Raw genomic sequence first — 19,777 nt, forward strand, 5'->3', positions numbered from 1 at the left:
AGAAAGCTATGTGCTTTCAACGTTTGTTGAATATGCTTTAAATGTGTGGCACAGATTGACCAGAAACGCACAGCTCTTACAATGTAAGAACTCAGCCGTGTGTTTCAGGCAAAGGTTCTGTGAACCAGCTTCTGGGAAGTTTTGAACGCCGTCTAGCTGAGCGCTCCAAAGATTCTAAGGCACACATCTTTGGGACTTTCATCCCACACATAAATCTTTAGAATGTACACAGGGCAAAGTAACATGAGACGCAGACCTGAGAAACCCTGCCTGAATAATCAAGAGTAGTACAAAAGGAGCCTGTGAGAGAACACAGATTTCAGAAACACTGAAATTCCTGAACAAAACACTGCTGAGCATGTTAAAGGCATTTCGGTATGGAGTAAAGCACTGGGTGAACCACAGTCTTGTCTTGTTCCACAAGATAAGGGTGCAGAATCTGACCAACTTTTGTGATGGCTTGGAACGCACCAGTTTGTCTCCCTAGGTCTGCAGACTTTCCAGCTAGCGCTCTGCTGGGAACAAAACAAGTATCCCAAAGTCCTTACAGTTTTAGAACTGCATTTTCAGAGATGGGGAGCATAGCGAAGAAAACCAGGAGGCTAGTCCCCGTTGAGCTCTTTGGAGGCAACAACCGTTGCTAGCACCTAGAACAGGGAGAGGATGACATCTCTAAGGAAGCTACGCAGAAGATTTTGGTTTCCCAAGACTTCTCCTATGTGGGGCAGCACCACCAGGGCTGTCGACTTGCGCTGCAAAGGATCCTTCCGGTGAGATTTAGTAATGAGGCCCAGAGCTAAAGGGCTGCATCTCTAATCGGAGACACTTGGACTTGCCCAAGACTTCTTTGATAAGCAATCGGGCACCAACTCAGCTGGGACTTTTTCAAGGAACATAAAATAAAGCCTCTTGTAATTATTGCTCACTGCTCTTGCTCGAGTAAACAGAACTGCACTAAGTTGGCAAAAAGCAACAACTCACGCAACAAATACTTTTGGTCCTGAAGAAATTAAGGCCACTTTAAAAGAGGACTTCTTGGATGAAAGGAGCACGTTTTATAGCAACAGCTCACATCTGATTCCAAGTCCCAGGTTTAAAAAAAAGTCCATGTCCGCTGTGGGTCTTAAATCCAGGTCTCTTCAACCCAGGTAGTAAACTGCAGGTGCCAAAAAGGTGCGCTGTGCCACCCAAAATGAAATCTGTCTTACTCTCGTCAAATGGCAACAGGTACCCCACCTACACCTCTCAGTATTGCCGTTTTTCATCCTCTCCCTCCTCTTGTGTGCATTGGAAGGAAAGTCTTCGATCCAAGGATACAGAAATCTTGCTCCATAAAGGCCACTGGTGATACTGGAATGTGGCTATGCCTTCAGAGCAAAATACCCAGGGCACTGTTAAGTGTGGCACATAGGCAAAATAAATACAAGAGGTGATTCTTAAGGCAAGTTTCACAACAATATTCTGTCTTTTCTCCCTTTTTTGGTATCGTTGGAAGTCCCGGTAAGAACAGCTCTTGCGAGGAACCGGTTTCCTAGCCGTCCCTTCCCATCATGGCCATGTTCTCTAAATGGGTGTGAACATGTGACATGCTCGGCGTGTTGCTATCCACTTTGAAGCTTTTGGGAGTCCGCCTGGCTTTCAGGAGAACCAGAAAGGTGTCCGTGGAGATGGCCCCAAATTCAGCCGTGAAGGTGCCGTAGAAGACGAGGACGTTTATGATGAACATCCATTCACAGAGGGCGGCTAGGTGTTGCAGGACGAAACTCTGCTGGATGAAAAATACGCCACATGGGGGTGCTGAAGTCAAGGCAAACAAGCTGTGGGAAGGATCTCACCAGAAACAGGGCAGGGCGGGACCTAACTGGCTTAGTAAAATTAGTGGTGGTAGGCTCCCATCAGCTGGATCCAGAATCAGATTGGTAACAGCTGGCTTTGAGTAGTCCACGCAGGTGCAAAACCAGCATATATACACCTGTTAACAGCCTTGTCAAACACTTAAGCATCTTAAGGTAAGAAAGATCTATTCAGAATGCTACTCTGAGCAGTCTTACCTGTTTGGGTTTTGTTTTGTTTTTTCTGAACTTCAGCACTCACTAATTTTACAGAAAGTGAAGAGTTCAAACAGGGGCCTGCAAGCACCGCCTGTGAAAATCCCCAGCCGTTTAGTGTAGCCGTTCCTTATGATCTCAGTCTCATAAAACAGTACGCAAATCATATTTGAACCGAGCTGGCTTCTTGTCATCAAGTTTCATCATACTGTAAAAAGCAGGCAAAAACCGCGGCAGCAACTTTAAATGCCGCTATCTGACGTGAAACGTTTTCCCTTTTGAATGAACTATACTCTCTCTGCTGCTCAGAATTAGCTGTTTCCCCAGCTAATGAATTCTCCTTTCGCAGTATCTCTGGCAATATCAGCCCATTAGGTAGAGGGCAAGCTGAAAAATGGTCTACCTCACCTCATTTAGCCTGTCTCCCAAGCATCGCATCCCAGGTAAAGTCAGGGGCCAGCACAACCACTAGGCAGTGTCGTGACTGTCTCAGGCTGTGGATGCTAGGGAGGAGATGGCAGAAGCAGACCTAGTGCCATTCCTCCTGAGCTGCAGAGTTGTTCTCTGTGCCATAAGCCCTGCTCTGCAGCGGCTGGGGGACATTGTCCTATCTCTCACATTGAAGTAAGATTCAACTGCCAATCCAATCAACCTCTTTACATGGGATTGGGAGGGGTGCCATCTTATCCTGAGCCTCAGGCAACAAAATGTCTTGAGCAATTTCTGGGCTAAAGGCTGGGGAATACAAAAACGCCGTCTCCATGGCATGGGGTGGTGGAGATCACACACTAACTCAAATAAACATGAAAAAACAACAACTTTAAAAAAAAAAGCAAGGCCTTAAACGCCACCTTTGCTATTTGTTGGAATGGTCACCCATCACACCTCAAAAGGCTTTGTATGCATATTAACTCTCTTGCTACTTATTTTTTTTTACCCATCTCAAGCCCTGGGAAAGTCTAGTGCCCTCACATCACATTCATTCCTCCCTCTCGCCCCGGCAACCTACAAGTTAATTATTCGTGGATAGTTTAGAGAGGTGCTGAACTGGAACAACCTAGAACCTGCTACTACACATTTACAGGAAAAGATGTGCCACGTCAAGTGTATTTAGCTACTTATTCCCCACTTTTTAAATATCTACAGAAGGCACCCCCCAAACTCAGCCCTCCAGATGTTTTGGGACTATAACTCCCATCATCCCTAGCTAACAGGACCAGAAATAGACTGGAAAGAGAAGTTGATGAATTGCAACTTATTACCCAACTTAAAACCATGGAGAGACCTGGTCTGAATAGAGGCATTGGATTCTCCTCTTATTATACATGATAAAGCTATTTTTAGCCATCTCACCCCTTGCTTTTTCCTGTAAAACCAATTCCAGTCCTTAACAGTCGTCAACAGGTTTACCACACCCATTTCCACCACCCTTCTGAGTATTACCCCTCCCCACCCCCTCACCAACAGTCGCCCAAAACAACCGCTATTGATAGGGTTATCATCTTGGGAGCAAAAAGATCCATTTTTAGGGAGACTTTTTCTTTTGGCAAAATGTGGCTGCAAGTTGGAAACTGGAGGTGGAGGAGGAAGGCTTCTTAACTTCCACATTGTAGGCTCTTTTCCAGGGACAAATGCCACCCCCCCCCCAGTCATTTATCCCTCGGCCAGGGGAAACAATGAGATGCACATTGGTTTTCTCCAGTGGGGCTAAAAGTGGCTAGGATGCAGTTTTCAGCTGCAAAACAGCCCAAGAGGAAAATATTAAGAAGCCCCTCCACACCGGCCTCTTTCAAATTGCTCTCTCGTCAGCTGGTGTTCTGCGAAAACAACAACAACCCCTAAAAAGCAGCAATGAACTCTGCTAACATGTGATTTCACCTTCTGAGGAAAGGAGGACTTCTAATGCATCTTCCCATACAACCCCCACCCCACCCCACCCCCGGGGTAGGATGCCTTCTGTCTTGAGCAACCCTGATAAAACCTCATTTCGCCTTTGTTTATTTAAATCTCCCAAGGCAGGCACCTTGTAACTTTCCAGGGAGGTTTAGGGTAATATTTAGCCCAAACCTCTTGCTCTCTGCACATTCCATCTACTGCTCCTTGTCCTTTCCTCAGAAATGCCACAAGTCCAGGACTTCCTGGCCCCTCTTTCTTCTCCCAGCCAACCAATTCCTCCCCCCGCCCCGCCGACCCCTATAGCAGGCACTATGAAGCTTTCACACTGCAAGGAGCTGGAGTGTGGACTCTAGAAGGAACCTATTATTCAGTCCATCGCAGAACTGCCCACCCTTTCCAGCATGAGTCTTCCAGGGCCCAAATGGAAGAGTCGCTGGAGGTTCATGGCAGTTTCTTTCACCCATTTAAAGGTAAAGGTAAAGGGACCCCTGACCGTTAGGTCCAGTCACAGACGACTCTGGGGTTGCTGCGCTCATCTCGCTTTATTGGCCAAGGGAGCCGGCGTACAGCTTCCGGGTCACGTGGCCAGCATGACTAAGCCGCTTCTGGTGAACCAGAGCAGCGCACGGAAACGCCATTTACCTTCCCGCCAGAGGGGTACCTATTGATCTACTTTGATGTGCTTTCGAACTGCTAGGTTGGCAGGAGCAGGGACTGAGCAACGGGAGCTCACCCCGTCATGGGATTCGAACCGCCAACCTTCTGATCGGCAAGTCCTAGGCTCTGTGGTTTAACCCACAGCACCACCCGCGTCCCATTTACATTTCTTAAAAATTCAACCACAGCACCTCCTCAATTGCACTAGGACCTCAGCAGTAGGGGTGGGGTGGGGTGGGGCACGATATCACCTGTTCATTCTGCTCCATTTTCCCGATGTGACTCTGACCCCTGCAATTTAGGGAAGTGCATGGCTCTTCCCAAAGAGATGTAGCTGTGAGTCAACGTTTACATGATTTAATACGCAGTCAGGCCCTTCTGTTTCCACAACCCAAATGCATTAAGGGCCCTATTTATAGCCAGGCAGACCTCTCTCCAGTCTCTGCCTCGGCTCGCCTGGCCAAACTCTAATTCAATCTGATCCATCACTCCTATTTGCCTCTGGATACATCTATTCCACACACCCCTCCCAAAAAAAAAAAACAACCACATTGATGCAGAAAGGATACTGAAGATGAGGGTGATGAAAGCCAGGGCTGCCAGGATGCTGCGCAGATGCCCAGTCCAGTAATGTCCTCTGGATTTTGCCATGCGGTACGTCAGGATGGACTGAAGGAATATGAAAAGCATGCTGGTAGGGAACGCCACACCTGCCCCGATGTAGTGCAGAACTTTAGCATGGTCCACCTAGAAGAAAGAAGCAGCGCCTGATTAGGAATCCAAAACACGCAGTCACAGAACTGTAGGGACCCCGAGGGTCATCTAACCCATGGGTAGGCAAACTAAGGCCCGGGGGCTGGATCCGGCCCATTCGCCTTCTAAATCCAGCCCACGCACGGTCCGGGAATCAGCATGTTTTTATATGAGTAGAAGGTGCCCTTTTATTTAAAATGCATCTCTGGGTTGTTTGTGGGGCATAGGAATTCATTCATATTTTTTTTTCCAAAATATAGTCCGGCCCCCCACAAGGCCTGAGGGACAGTGGGCCGGCCCCCTGCTGAAAAAGTGTGCTGACCCCATATCTAACCCAACCCCCTGTAATGTAGGAATCTGTTGGCCCAATGTGGGGCTCAAACCCACGACCCTAAGATTAAGAGTCTCATGCTCTAGCGACGGAGCTATCCCAGAAGTACACAACCAACTAGGTTGCCCAGTCTACACGTGCAGGAGAATGAGAATGTTTCTCTGATTCCATTTTTCGCAGCCAGTTGCTACAGAGAGCTTGTTGCCAAGATGATTTGCAGGGGTCGGGCCATGGCAGATCCAGCTCCTTCGGCTTTGAACAGACATCCCTCCGCGCCCATTAAGAATAGTCAGAGGCAGGAAGAGAAAGCCAGACACTGCAATAAAGCATCAGCTGCTCAGGCAGCCCGTTCTCCCTCTCCTCTCTTCACAGAGACACAGCAAACATCCAAAGCACGACTGCCAAACGAAGGGAAACCAAACACAAGGACACAGTTAATATGCCTGGCCTCTTTTGAGTGCAGCAGGTTCCCATTGCCCCCAGGTCAGCTACCAGGCCTCTCAGCAACTGACAAAAGGAAAAGAAAGCACTTGGCCAGGCCGCTGGAGGAAGCCAAGTGTCACAAAATGCTGGGAAACTTTGAGTGCAATTGTAGTAAAGGTAAAGGCACCCCTGACCATTAGGTCCAGTCATGACCGACTCTGGGGTTGCGGCATTCATCTCGCTTTATTGGCCAAGGGAGCCGGCGTACAGCTTCTGGGTCATGTGGGTCATGACTAAGCCGCTTCTGGCGAAACAGAGCAGCACACAGAAACGCTGTTTACCTTCCTGCTGGAGCAGTACCTATTTATCTACTTGCACTTTGACGTGCTTTCGAACTGCTAGGTTGGCAGGAGCAGGGACCAAGCAATGGGAGCTCACCCCGTCATGGGGATTCGAACCGCCGACCCACAGGCTCCGTGGTTTAACCCACAGTGCCACCGTGGGTTTAACCCACAGTGCCACCCGTGTCCCTCTGAGTGCGAGTGTAGAAAATGCCTAAAAACAGCTACATCTAGTTCTAGAGACATCATCTGCAGACATCCAGGGACGTCTAGGGACACTCTTTTAACATTTTGTCTCCCAGTCAATTCCTGCTAGGGATTCTCTATCCCAGGGACGATTGCCCCAGGCACATTTTTCTGGGGGGCATGTGGCTCACGTCGCCCTCTCTGAGCCAGCCCTGTGACACTTTGCAAAGCTCTGGGAGGGCAGCATGAGAAGGACGCCATGTGCTGTTTGATCCCAGCCTTGCCCTCGAGGGGCTGGGGTTGAAGGGCACTTGGCTGGTGCATCCTCACACTGCCCTCCCTGGGTCCCAGCCTAGTGGGCTGGTGTTGCTCTGGTGGCACTGGTGGCGAGGGCTGGGCTGGCACACGGCAGGCTCAGTTTGCCCTCTGCGCCCTGGGCACCATGAAAACACGCTCTGCGGCTGCTCTGTCACCCTAGCTTATTTAGTACAAACTGCTAAAGCAGTCATGGGCATCATTAAACTCTAGGGGGAGTGAGCAGTGGCAGATACTGGGGTCTATCAAGAACAGCTGATTTTGTGCCAGAAGAGGAACTGCAATAGTGTAAGCCAGGGTGGCCAACTCCCGAGAGACTGCGATCTACTTTCAGAATTAAAATCTGGCAATGATCTACCCCTGTTTTTTGAGGGGTTCAGGTCAAAGTTTTTGAGCTTTTTTACGGAGGAGGAAAGCCCCGTTTTTATACATATACTTTCTTAGGGGGGAAGTTTTTTTGGGGGGGGTTAAAGGCAAGGGTCAAAGGGAAAAAGTCACTCACAATAATATTGCTTTGAATGAAAACAGCCACAGAGAGAAAGCTCAGTCTTCCCTTCCACTGATCAGACAACAATGGAGGGCGAGGAGACGGGGCAGGAGTCAGTTTCAATGACACTGAGGAAAGGGAGCCAGAGATCGATCCGCAATCTACCAAAACCTCGTGGGGATCTACCAGTAGATTGAGATCAACCTGCTGGACATCCCTGGTGTAAGCCACAGTGTCAAACTAAACCAGAAGCGGGGGCTCTATCTCTGGAGATCCAAAGACCCTTTGCTTTCTAACAAAGCAACTCCAAATCCCTCTCCCCCCACGTCCAAATATGCTACTAGCTACAGACAGGAAAACCTTTGGGTTTGCATTCTTAAAGCCCACAAATTTCCCCCTCCACAGCTTATCAGAGACTGGGGAGTGTGTTGAAACTGGGGCCACGGTGCAGGGGCGAAGGGTTAACTCCCCTCCCCTGACTTCAATCCCAAATGCCGTCACATATTTTTCAGGGGGGGGGCGGGTGTTAGGAGATCCAAACACAAAGCTTCCACTTCATGTCTAGTCTGACCCACAATGGTTTGATTCAGGCCATGTGGTTCAGAGCCAATGGGGCTGCGGCTACCTACAAAAGAAGGAGTTTGGGGAGGTCAGCCCAATGAAAAGTTCCATTCAGCGTCTTGCAGCAGTGAAAAAGGCAAATGCAATATTAGGAATTATGAGAAAAGGCAAATAATTGGTTGGCAGGTTTAAATATACCGTATTTTTCGCCCCATAGGATGCACCTAGTTTTTTTTTGGGGGGGGGAAATAAAGGAAAAAAAATATTTTCGCCCCAGGCGCGGGGGCTGGTGCGGGGGGAAGCCTGAGCTTCCCCGACCCCAGCCCCCAGAACAGGCTGCCGCCCCAAGCCTTGCGCGCCCGGCGGGACCTCCCGGCGGGTGCGCAAGGCTTGCGGACATCTGCCCGAAGCAGGGGGCGAGCTCCGCAGCTGGCCCCCTGCTTCAGGCTGCAGGCTGCTGCCCCAAGCCTTGCGCGCCCGGCAGGACCTCCCGCCGGGCACGCGAGGCTTGCGGATAGCTTCCTGAAGCCTGGAGAGTGAGAGGGGTCGGTGCACACCAACGCCTCTCGCTCTCCAGGCTTCAGCGAAAGCCTGCATTTGCCCCATAGGACGCACACACATTTCCCCTTCATTTTTTTTTTGGGGGGGGGGGAGTGCGTCCTATAGGGCGAAAAATACGGTATGTGGCATTCAGCTTCCCACACTGCTCCTTGACCTTTGTTGCCCCCTTAAAATTGCCAGGTCACAATGTGGCAGTGAGAGAAGATGCCACAGGTGGAAAAATTCTCCTTTTCCATGACTATTAAAAGCAGAGGAACTCTGCCAGTGTCTGACTCTAGAGTTAACCATGCTCCGATGGCTTCCTTCTCCACGGATCCTAGTGTCAATAATGACACTCCTGTGCCTAGGCTGCTCAACACTAGTGAAGTTTTGCCACATATATGTGGGGTTTGCAGCCAAACCACAAATGCATGTTTTGCTAGACAAGCATGGGGCTACTACACAGAGAGTTCTTCAACTTCCTAGAGAGGGCCTTCTGTGAGGTCACTTCCCCTGCCTCCTTTGGGAGGGAATTTGGTAACAAAGGAGATAACCTTTGATACTTTCTCCTGCCTCTGAGGAGACTCTCTCTCCACCATGCTTCCAAAATGATCAGACATCCCTAGGCACTCCAGACACACACAGTCAATTTTCAAGCCAACTTTTTATAATTTGTACCTGAGAAGTTTTCTTACTTATGTTCTATTTGCTGCCTGCATTGAAATGTAAGTAAGCCTTTTTTGTTTATCTTACTAAAAACGTGTGGTTCATTCTCTGCAACGGGGGTGAAGAGGGGGAGGTCAGCAGGCCACAGATAAAAGGGATTAAAAGGTGTAATTGTGTAATTTCTAAACCTTAGTAAGCCACAAAACATATAAGTGTCTTACCCTGCTAAAAAGGTTTCACAGGCTGCTTACTTTTGTATTTCTCCCATCATGTGGATAAAGTTTTAATTTTAATCTACAGATTTAATCCTCAATCTATCTCCTGAACTATAGACATGCAACTTGAATTTAACATTCCACCCCACTCACTCTGTGATAGCACAACATAGTAATTATCTAAAAATAACACAAAATATCTCTACAAAGCTCATATAAGCATAAGATGACTAGGTAATCAAGGCCACTGTTGTGCGATACTCAAAAGCAGAGCACCCTAGATAAGAGATATGCATTCTCCTCTTTAAACTCAAACTGCCCTCTCCTATCTTAAGGCTTTATATCAGAGACTGAAAGTTTGTCTATCTTCAGATGTTCTGGGACTACAACCCCCAACACTCCCAGCCAGCATGGCCGATGGGCAGGGGTGATAAAAGTTACAATCAAACAACACCTGGAAGGCCACAGATTCCCTACCACACTTTACACAAACGGTGGAGTCAGTCGTCTTACCTGGAAGTTGCCCACCATAATGAGGCCAGCTGCACAGATCCAGCCTAAAGCCAGGCCCAAAGTGTTGAGAAGGGAAGAGCCGTAATGCTCTATAACGTGCGCGTATCTCAGCAGGCCAACCAGCATCACTAGGAAAAGGAAGCAAGAATCAGCCTCAAGCATTGCCTGAAAAGCCTCCACCTAACTTGCACACAAGACCGGCATTTCTGCCCCATCGTAAGCCAGAAGAAGAGCAAGAACGTTGATGCCCCACCAAATGAGTTCTTGCAACTCATATGAAATATAAAGTTAAAGGGACTCCTGACCATTAGGTCCATCGTGACCGACTCTGGGGTTGTGGCGCTCATCTCGCTTTATTGGCTGTGGCCAGCATGACTAAGCCGCTTCTGGCGAACCAGAGCAGCGCACGGAAACGCCGTTTACCTTCCCGCCAGAGCAGTACCTATTTATCTACTTGCACTTTGACATGCTTTCGAACTGCTAGGTTGGCAGGAGCTGGGACCGAGCAACGGGAAATCACCCCGTTGAGGGGATTCAAACCGCCAACCTTCTGATCGGCAAGTCCTAGGCTCTGTGGTTTAACCCACAGCGCCACCCGCGTCCCTAAATATAAAGGTAAAGGGACCCCTGACCATTAGGTCCAGTCGTCATGCGAAATATATGAGGCAGCTAATGCCTAAAATCTTTTTTTTTTTTCATTTAAGAGAAAAAGATCTTCCTAGCCTTTGGCTTATCTAGCTATCATCTATCTATCTATCTATCTATCTATCTATCTATCTATCTATCTATCTATCATCTATTTCAAAGCATGCCAGCACCACCAGCAAAACAGCTACAGTACTCAGGGCCCAAAATCTCAGCTAAAGCACCCATGACAGATGACCATCCAACCTCTGCTTAAAAACCTCCAAGGAAGGAGAGTCCACCACCTCTGAAGGGAGACCATTCCACTCCTTCACAATTTCCCATTCTCCCCCCCCCCTATATTTTGTTCTCTAACACTTCTTTTCTTACAAATAAATCCAAACATTTGCTTGGGGACAAACCGACTCACCCATGAATGAGCCCAAGCTGCAGATCAGGCTGAAGAAACAGCTCTCTGGAGGGAATGTACCACACTTGCTGTAGGGAGAACATTGAGAAAGTATCAAAGCATGTTATCTCATAAGACCAGATAAGAAGAACAGTCCCCAGTCAAATACTGCATCACATGAGGCCTTAGTCCTCACAGTGGCATGAAGACAAAGTTTTCTGTTCAGGTTTTCCTGGATCTTATATTCTGGCCTGGAATTTCACTCTGACCTAGTAAATAAAACTCTCAAGAGAACTAAACGGTCATGTAGGTAGGACAGCTAAGATTATGTTGGAAGATTTAAATAAGGAAGGAGGGGCAATGTACAATTCAGAAGTGTTTAAATTGTAATTAATTTTACTCTTGCATATTATAATCTTTGCATGCAACAGCCACATTATATTTTCCTTTCTCCAAGATTCATTAATTATAATAATGTGTTGTTAATGTTATCTTATTTGATAATAAGAATAATAATTTTATTTATACCCCGCCCTCCCCGGCCAGGACTGGGCTCAGGGCGGCTAACATCAAAGTATGATACATTAAAAGCATAAATTAAACAATTGATTAAAATACAGCTTAAAATAAAATTTGTAACAGAATAAAATCAGATGGCAACCCACGGATTATAACTATAGGGGATGGGAACATTTGAGTGCTCACCAGGCCCAACTGTCTGTGCTTACGTCTTTTATAAATATGCTTACGGCTTTTATAAACTGAGCAGCCAGGACCATATAACACCAGTTCAAAAATACCTATATTGGCTCCCAGTACGTTTCCAACCACAATTCAAAGTGTTGGTGCAGACCTCTAAAGCCCTAAATGACTTTGGACCTGTATACCCGAAGGAGCGTCTCCACCCTCATTGTTCAGCCTGGACCCTGAGGTCCACCTCCGAGGGTCTTCTGGCAGTTCCCTCACTGCGAGAAGTGAGGTTACAGGGAACCAGGCAGAGGGCCTTCTCGGTAGTGGCACCTCTGTGGAACGCCCTCCCGCCAGATGTCAAAGAGATAAACAATTACACAATTTTTCAAAGACATCTGAAGGCAGTCCTGTATCAGGAAGCTTTTAATGTGTGATGTTCTACTGTGCTTTTGTATATTCTGTTGGAAGAAGCCCCAAGTGACTGGGGCAACCTCATCGGATGGACAGGGAACAAAAAATAAATTATTATTATAAGCCCCAGCAATCATCTGGTCAAGCAAGCAATAGTACAATTTAAGGACACACTCCGGCCAGGCAAAAGCATGTGAGGAGGATGCAGAGCTGGGCTGGTGAGAAGTTGTGGCCGGGGGAAAGTCCTGAAGGCCAGTTGGATAGGAATGGAGGGCTATATTTTGGCCTGAAATTTCACATCCCTGGCCTGCAAAGCTCTTCTGAATTCCAGACATCACCCACCAACCTGCCCCAGGGAGCAAGGAATGGCGTTCCCTTACCTGACAAGAGGGATATGATCCAACGTACAGCAGGAAATAGGGCTATCCAGCTCACAAGATTGATTATAAATCCTGCAAAGGAAAGCAGAGCGCATAACATGAAGGCTTTGCACCTCTAAACAATGCAAACAATTTTTAAAATCTTCCCCCCCCCCCACAAAGAGGAATAACAGAAGAATAAATTTGGGTCAATTCAGAAAGATGCCATCCTGTCCAGAAACGGCCCAAACTCCCCCAAATATCACTTAGCATTGAATTCTATGGGCCAGCAACAAAGAATGACAGGTGCAATAGATTTCCCAAATACGGAGAATACAAAGAAGAACCAGGAAGCAGCATACTAACCAACTAGATATATATTCCCAAGGACAGATATTCTGCAATGCCACACAACAGCTGGGCAAGCATGGAATTCTGAGAATCCCAATTTTTTGTTTAAAAACGTTATATCTATCCCCATGAAGAATGGCTGTGAAGAGCAGCTCTTTCCAAATTTGCAACCGCTGAATGCAACAGAAGAGCAACAATATTAGGGACAAGGCCGGATTCTGAAGACCCAAAGACTTCTCAAACATATAAACCTAGTCTGAGGCCCTTATCTGTGTGTTCCTCCCAGGGAGGTTCGGAGGGTGGCAACTAGGGAAGTCTTTTCAGTTCACCATTGGTTGATATCCCAAGTGAAGCTTGCCCGGTGCTGACACTGACATTTTTTCCTGTACCACAAAGCCTTTCCTCTTCATGTGGGTATTTTGGTGGAAGCTTGGTGTTTTTTAAAACTTGCCTAGATACTGCTCTGTGTCAGGCAAATAACCCCAAGCATAGTGGACTAGTTTAGCACTCCTGGAAGCTCTAAAAAAAACAAAACAAAACAAATGTTCCTCTTTCCTCAGACGTCTTATTGGAAATACAGATCAGATGCAGATGAGGGTGGGGAGCATAGCTGTCAACTGTCCCTTATTTGGCGGGAAACTCCCTTATCCCAGCGCCATGTCCCGCTGCTATCCCGGATTGATGATGTCCCTTAAATTTCCCAGGTTTCATGCTCGCCTGGCTCAGGAGGGAAGCAGCGGCTCGGGGTCCTCCGCCTCAAGAGAGCACTCGCACGAGCTGCCGCGTCTCCGCCTACCCTTTTCCCCCTCAGGGGCGCGTCTGAGGCGGTGGGCAGGCAGGCAGCCCCTCTCTTGCAAGACTTCTGCCGCGCTGCCAGGGGAAGCCAGAGGTGGCAGCGGCGACAGCGGCTGAGGAGGCGGCCTGAGAGAGGAGGAAGAGGAGGGGAGGGATGCAGAAGGGCAGCGCTTCAGCGGCCGCTGCTGCGCCGCATCCACCTCATACTGGGCTCGCGGGCTGCGTGGGCGAGAGTCTCTCTCCCTCTCGGGCAGGGAAGTGCTGATGGAACTCATAAGCTAAGCAAAATCCCTTATTTTGGCTGCTGATCCCTTATTTTCGAGGCTGCTGGTTCCTTATTTTCAAATCTGTAAGTTGACAGCTATGGGGGGGAGACTCCCTTTCAAAGGCAACAGAGGCGGGCCTTCCTGCAGCTGGTTCTAGAAAGCGGAAGTGAGCCACCAGTTCAACAGACTCCAAATGGCCCAGAGGAGGGGAGAGCTTTCCCTGGAATAGACATGACTCATGCACGGGTTTGGCCAGAGGATGCAACCATTCCCAGAAATTGCAAGGTGGCTTTGCCCTAAGGGGGAAACCTCAAGGGGAGAGGAAACAAAGCCGGACTTGCTGAAACTGGTCTTCCAGTTTCTTGAAAGTCTTTTTCCCCCATGAAAGAGGCCTCTGTTTCTTTGTCCCATTCACTAACAGGTGCTTTCCTTTATCATTTTTATGGCTGCAGGAATGACCTTACCTTACTGGTTGAGAAGTGGCCGAGGGTGGTGTGTGTTTGTGTTTAAAGGTAAAGGACCCATGACAGGTAAGTCCAGTCACGAGGGAGCCAGCGTTTGTCCACAGACAGTTTTTCCGGGTCATGTGGCCAGCATGACTAAGCCGCTTCTGCTGAAACCAGAGTAACGCACAGAAACGCCGTTCACCTTCCCGCCGGAACGGTACCTATTTATCTACTTGCACTTTGACATGCTTTCAAACTGCTAGGTTGGCAGGAGCAGGGACTGAGCAACGGGAGCTCACCCCGTTGCAGGGATTCGAACCACCGACCTTTCGATCGACAAGCCCAAGGCTCAGTGGTTTACACCACAGCGCCACCCGCATCCTGAGTTTGTGTTTGGTTCCCATTGAACATTTTTCCTATGCTTTCCAATTCCAGAATACTCCATGACATCTTCCCCTGGGCTTTAACTGGTAGGGAGGCTGGCTACCAAGCCCCCGAGACGGGTGCCTTTGTTGGTCTTGTTTTTAACCTAAGTCTTTCCTGTTTTCTAATCCATCTTTCCACACTGATGTATTTTAAAAGAGAAAAGGACTTCCCTTGAGAAGAATTAACAATGCACATCTGCCAGGAGCACAGCCTCTCCAGCTTCCAGAAAGCCCAGCCAAGGATATCATGGGGTTTTCGGGACAGGCATTCACTGCAGAATGCAGTGGAGAGATTATTTGTAAATGGAAGAAAAACACATCTGCAAAATCCCTTGGCCACATCAAAAGATACATAAAGCGTGACAAAAACCCTGCACTCCATGCATGCGAATTTCACCAAAGTCCCCTTTGGTAATATAAGAATGCAATTTCTTTTCTTATGAATGGGTGAATAATGGTCAAAGGAAAAAAAAAATTCAATGCATTAAGACACAGAAGCAGATTCTCTTTGCGTCACATCTAAAGATGAAAAGAGGTGGAAGGAACATTCTTTCATATGTGGTGGACTTGTAAAAAGGTAAATGAGCATTGGGAAATGATCCATAATGAATGGGAAAAATTGTTCAAAAGTACGTTCCAAAAAAAACAAAAAAACACCACAGTCCTTCCTGTTGGAGATAATTCTGACTGAAATTTTCAGGTGTCAAAAAAGGTTATTTATGTATGCTACTCCTGCGGCCTGTGTTTTGTTAGCCCAAAAATGGAAAACGAGCGAGGTCCCAACTAAAGAAGAATGGCAACTTGACAGAATAGGCACAACTTGCAGACTTAACATATAGAATAAGAGAACAAGAAGAACAAATGTTTAAAGAAGATTGGGAAACGTTTATTGAATATATGGGAAATAACTGTGCACAACTGAAAACGCTGGCAGCATTAAGATAAATTCAACAGTGTGAATAAGTTTTGATGGTTGCAATAATGGAATACTGAATGGTATAGTTTTTGTAAAATATGCAAGGATTTGTGATATGTACACACAGAGCTTCCCAAGACGATGCTGGCACAGCCAAGCCTCCAGCTACACTTGCTTTCACCCTGCAAGATGCTAAAGCTGAAACAACTTGTTCCATATGGGGTAAGAATTTGGCTTCTACACACCTGCTCATTACCCAGGTGAGGGAACACCTTTTAAATAAAACACGGAACCAAGAGAATTGCAGCAAGCTTCAGCGAATCCAGTTAGGGACCTGGTTTAGGAACTATTGCAATAGGACGGCCTTGCCAACAGAACCAGAACCAGTTAGAAAAGACTGCCCAGAGCAAATTTGTAACGAAGCTTACATAGGGTTTCCAACACAGCGCTCAAAGAATAATAAAACATAATAATCAAAACAATTTGGGTCTCAATAAAAAAGGTGTGATATATATGCAGTAAATAAATGATATAGCTGAATGGTTTTTAAGACAACCAATTCCCTAACTTCTCAGGAGTTGGAACTAATTTTGAACGACAGGATTCCTGGAGGAAGAATGAGGAGAGCAGTACAAGGGTTTTCCTGATTGCATTCATTTGGAAGGACTGCCATGCAAATGACTTGCAGCAAAAGACTCGGATATGCAATCATAGAATTGTAGAGTTGGAAGGGACCCTGCGGATCATCTAGTCCAACCCGCTACAATGCAGGATTAGGCAGCTGTCCCATACGGGGATCGAACCTGCAACCTTGGCATTATCAGCACCACGGCCTCTAACCAACTGAGCTACTCAAGCAAAGATGTCTTGAGAGCATTACTGGAAAATTGGGCAGGGGGAGATCAAGAATGTAGTAGACACTCCCATGCTTGATCCCTTCTATTTTTATCCTCACAATAACTCTGTGAGGTAGGTTAGACTGAGAGGCAGTGACAGGCTCAGGCTCACCCAGTGAGCTTCAAGGCCACATGGAAATTTGAACCCTGCTTTCTCTCAGGTCAGGGACGCGGGTGGCGCTGTGTGTTAAACCACAGAGCCTAGGGCTTGCCAATCAGAAGGTTGGCGGTTCGAATCCCCGCCACGGGGTGAGCTCCCGTTGCTCGGTCCCTGCTCCTGCCAACCTAGGAGTTCGAAAGCACGTCAAAGTGCAAGTAGATAAATAGGTACCGCTCCAGCGGGAAGGTAAACAGCGTTTCTGTGCGCTGCTCTGGTTCGCCAGAGGTGGCTTAGTCATGCTGGCCACGTGACCCGGAAGCTGTACGCCGGCTCCCTCGGCCAATAAAGCGAGATGAGCACCGCAACCCCAAAGTCAGCCACGACTGGACCTAATGGTCAGGGGTCCCTTTACCTTTCTCTCAGGTTCTAGTCTAGCAAGAGACAGGCACTGCCGGGAATATTTTCATTTGAACCGGCTCAGAAATGTGCAGGTTAAAATGGCAAATTCTCTCCTAAGCCTCACCCCATCCCCACAAAACCAGACAGATGACATTTGGTGTCTCTCCATCTCCTTCCTAAGCTCTCTTTTGTTTACACCCTGAACTTATTTAAAGGCAGGAACACAAACAGTGGCAACCTCCTTCCTCCTCTCTCCCTCCTTGACCTTCCCCAAACCACAGCATTCTTGGCCCAGCTCAATATTATAATTTCCTCCCCCCCCCCCCCTGTTTATGCGACAGAAGCAACTGAGAAAACTTGGTGGATTCTTTTCCAGGGCAAGTATGTGCATCCATATTTTATATCAGCTATTTCCCAGCTGGATATGCGGAATCAAACTAAATATAAGTGTTTTTCTTGGCTGAAACGCTTGGCCACGAAGAGCTTCCAAGAAACACATTCTGCTATCTCTCCGACTCATCTCCCAGCACACCCTGTTAACTTCTCCGGAATGATTTTCATCCTTGACTACTTCTGAAAAAAATGCAAGGGCAGTTGTGCCGAGGTTTGTGAAAAATGGGGCAGAATTGTGCTCCAAATTCAGCTCAAAGGGAGCCAACAGAAGCCTTTATAATAAAAATATTGGCTGTATCAAAACTAATTCTAAAGGCTTTTATGTACAAATAAAAAACAACAACCAACAAGTCAGTGCCAGATCCAAACCCCTGCACAAGCCCAATTGTCAAACATAATAGACTGGGGTGTGGACAATTCATTGGTGTCTTCCTAGTTGCATGGGAGGGAATCATACTGAAAGGTGAAGGGATAAGGTCCATCTCTCCACAAGCTGCCTTGCGGTGAGAACTAGGCTCCCCCACCATGCCTATAACTAATTAAGGTGGAATTGGGGGCCAGTTTTTAGCCTGAGAGCCATACTTCCTTCTGGGCAATTTTCTGGTATCCACATGCCAATGGTGGGTGAGGCAAGAGGGGAAAGTGGGAAGAGCACTGAACATAAACTTTTAGAAATCATAGAATTGTAGGGTTGGAAGGGACCCTGAGGAACATTTAGTCCAACCCCCTGCAATGCAAAAATATGCAGTTGGCCCCTACAGGTATCGAACCCGCAACCTGGGCATTATCAGCACCATGCTCTAACCAAATGAGCTGAGCCACCCTTTTGGTGTCTAGGGCCACATTTGTTCAAATGATAATAATTAATAAGGCTAGACGAATGCTCCAATAGTTGGAGCAGAGACACAGCCTGCAAAGTAGAGGGTTGGACTCGATGACCCTCAGGATTCCTTCCAATTCTACGATTCTATGAAATAACTAGCATGACAAAAACGGAGCAGAGATCACTTTCCTGGCATTTCCCACTGGAGCTATTTGACAACTTAAAATAACACAGCAGCAAAAAAATGACAAGTCTCCAGAGAAACTGACTATTCTCCAGCGGAAACGAAGATTTCCCATGCCAAATTTTCAGCCGAGGGGACAAATTGTCATCATATTATGCTGAATAGAATTTATGTGCTTCGTAATGACAGAATGCTGAAAAAGCTGTTCACCCGGCCCTATTTACCTAGGAAAGTAGCCCATCTAGAACTCTGACCCTAAACCTTCTCTGTTTTGAAGGACGTCTTCAGGAGCAGAAAGGGCTAAGGAGTAAACCCTATACAAATCTGGAGTGAGGACCCTAGGATGGTTGCATGGAGCCTTGTATGCCTCCTTCCGGCAACTCCTGCAGCCAAGCTGCTGCCAAACATATTGCTCTACTTCCCTTTGGACCAGAGAGTGGGGTCTTGTTTGGGCAGCCCAGGACCTCCATGCGCACTGCCCCCAGGATTGCACCCCAGGAAGGTCCCTTCGGTGCTCCTAATGTAGCGGTTTGACTTCACCCCCAGTGGAGCACTCCATTGTCTTTCAAGACACATGGATGCCAACAATTCTGGAAACTGGTTCTACCAACACCCGCCTGCAAGGGATATGGGGTCAATTCATGAACAAGGCTAGCTCGAGGAATTTTGGTGCCCAAAGTAGAACATCTAAGTGAAAACACCACCACCACCACCATTTCCATCATGAACGTGTGTGAGACTCCAAGAGCACAAGTCTCTCACTCTCCCGCCCTTGACGGCACCCCAAAGCTGCCACCTGCCTCATCTTAGAGCAGGCACCCCCAAACTCCGCCCTCCAGATGTTTTGGGACTACAACTCCCATAATCCCTGACCACTGGTCTTGTTAGCTAGGGTTGATGGGAGTTGTAGTCCCCAAGTTTGGCGGTGCCTGTCTTAAAGCATATGCATGCGAAAGGTCCCAGTTTCAATCCCAGGTAGGGTTAGGAAACACTCCTGTCTGAACCCTGGTGGGCTGCTGCTGCCCATCAGACTAGATGGCCCAATGGACTCAGTCAGCAGAAGGCAGCTACCTGGGCTCCTAAGAGCCCCTGTGTTCAGAGAGCAACACGTGGGATATGGGTGGGGAATAAAGTTTCGACAATTTGTGAAAAGGGTGTTGGAGAGAGTAATGGCTGAAATGTGACGCCACAACACTTTGGTTCATCAGGACTTGAGGCCAACTGGTACACTTCCTTCTGTTTCCTCACTATCCTCCACTTTCCATGCGATCTCTGCTCACTCGCTTCATATTTACTTACCCTGCTCCATTTCCACTCTCTAAAATCCTCTGTCTGGGCAGCTTTCTGTGACTCTTTGC

The 19,777-nt window shown here is 47.6% G+C and overlaps 1 protein-coding gene across 1 annotated transcript in view; it reads right to left on the bottom strand.

The window, feature by feature from the left end:
- Positions 1-19,777, bottom strand: part of NFKB2 (nuclear factor kappa B subunit 2) — an 80,960-nt gene that overhangs the window by 45,123 nt on the left and 16,060 nt on the right. The window contains exons 3-5 of the mRNA XM_083738309.1: positions 12,447-12,518; positions 10,987-11,054; positions 9,933-10,060 (exon numbers count right to left, since the gene is read on the bottom strand). Of these exons, the coding sequence (XP_083594435.1) occupies positions 9,933-10,060; positions 10,987-11,054; positions 12,447-12,518 (268 nt within the window). The remainder of the gene's footprint in view (positions 1-9,932; positions 10,061-10,986; positions 11,055-12,446; positions 12,519-19,777) is intronic.

This window comes from Podarcis gaigeae, assembly GCF_964106915.1.
Source record: "Podarcis gaigeae genome assembly, chromosome: 5".
NCBI lineage: Eukaryota > Metazoa > Chordata > Lepidosauria > Squamata > Lacertidae > Podarcis > Podarcis gaigeae.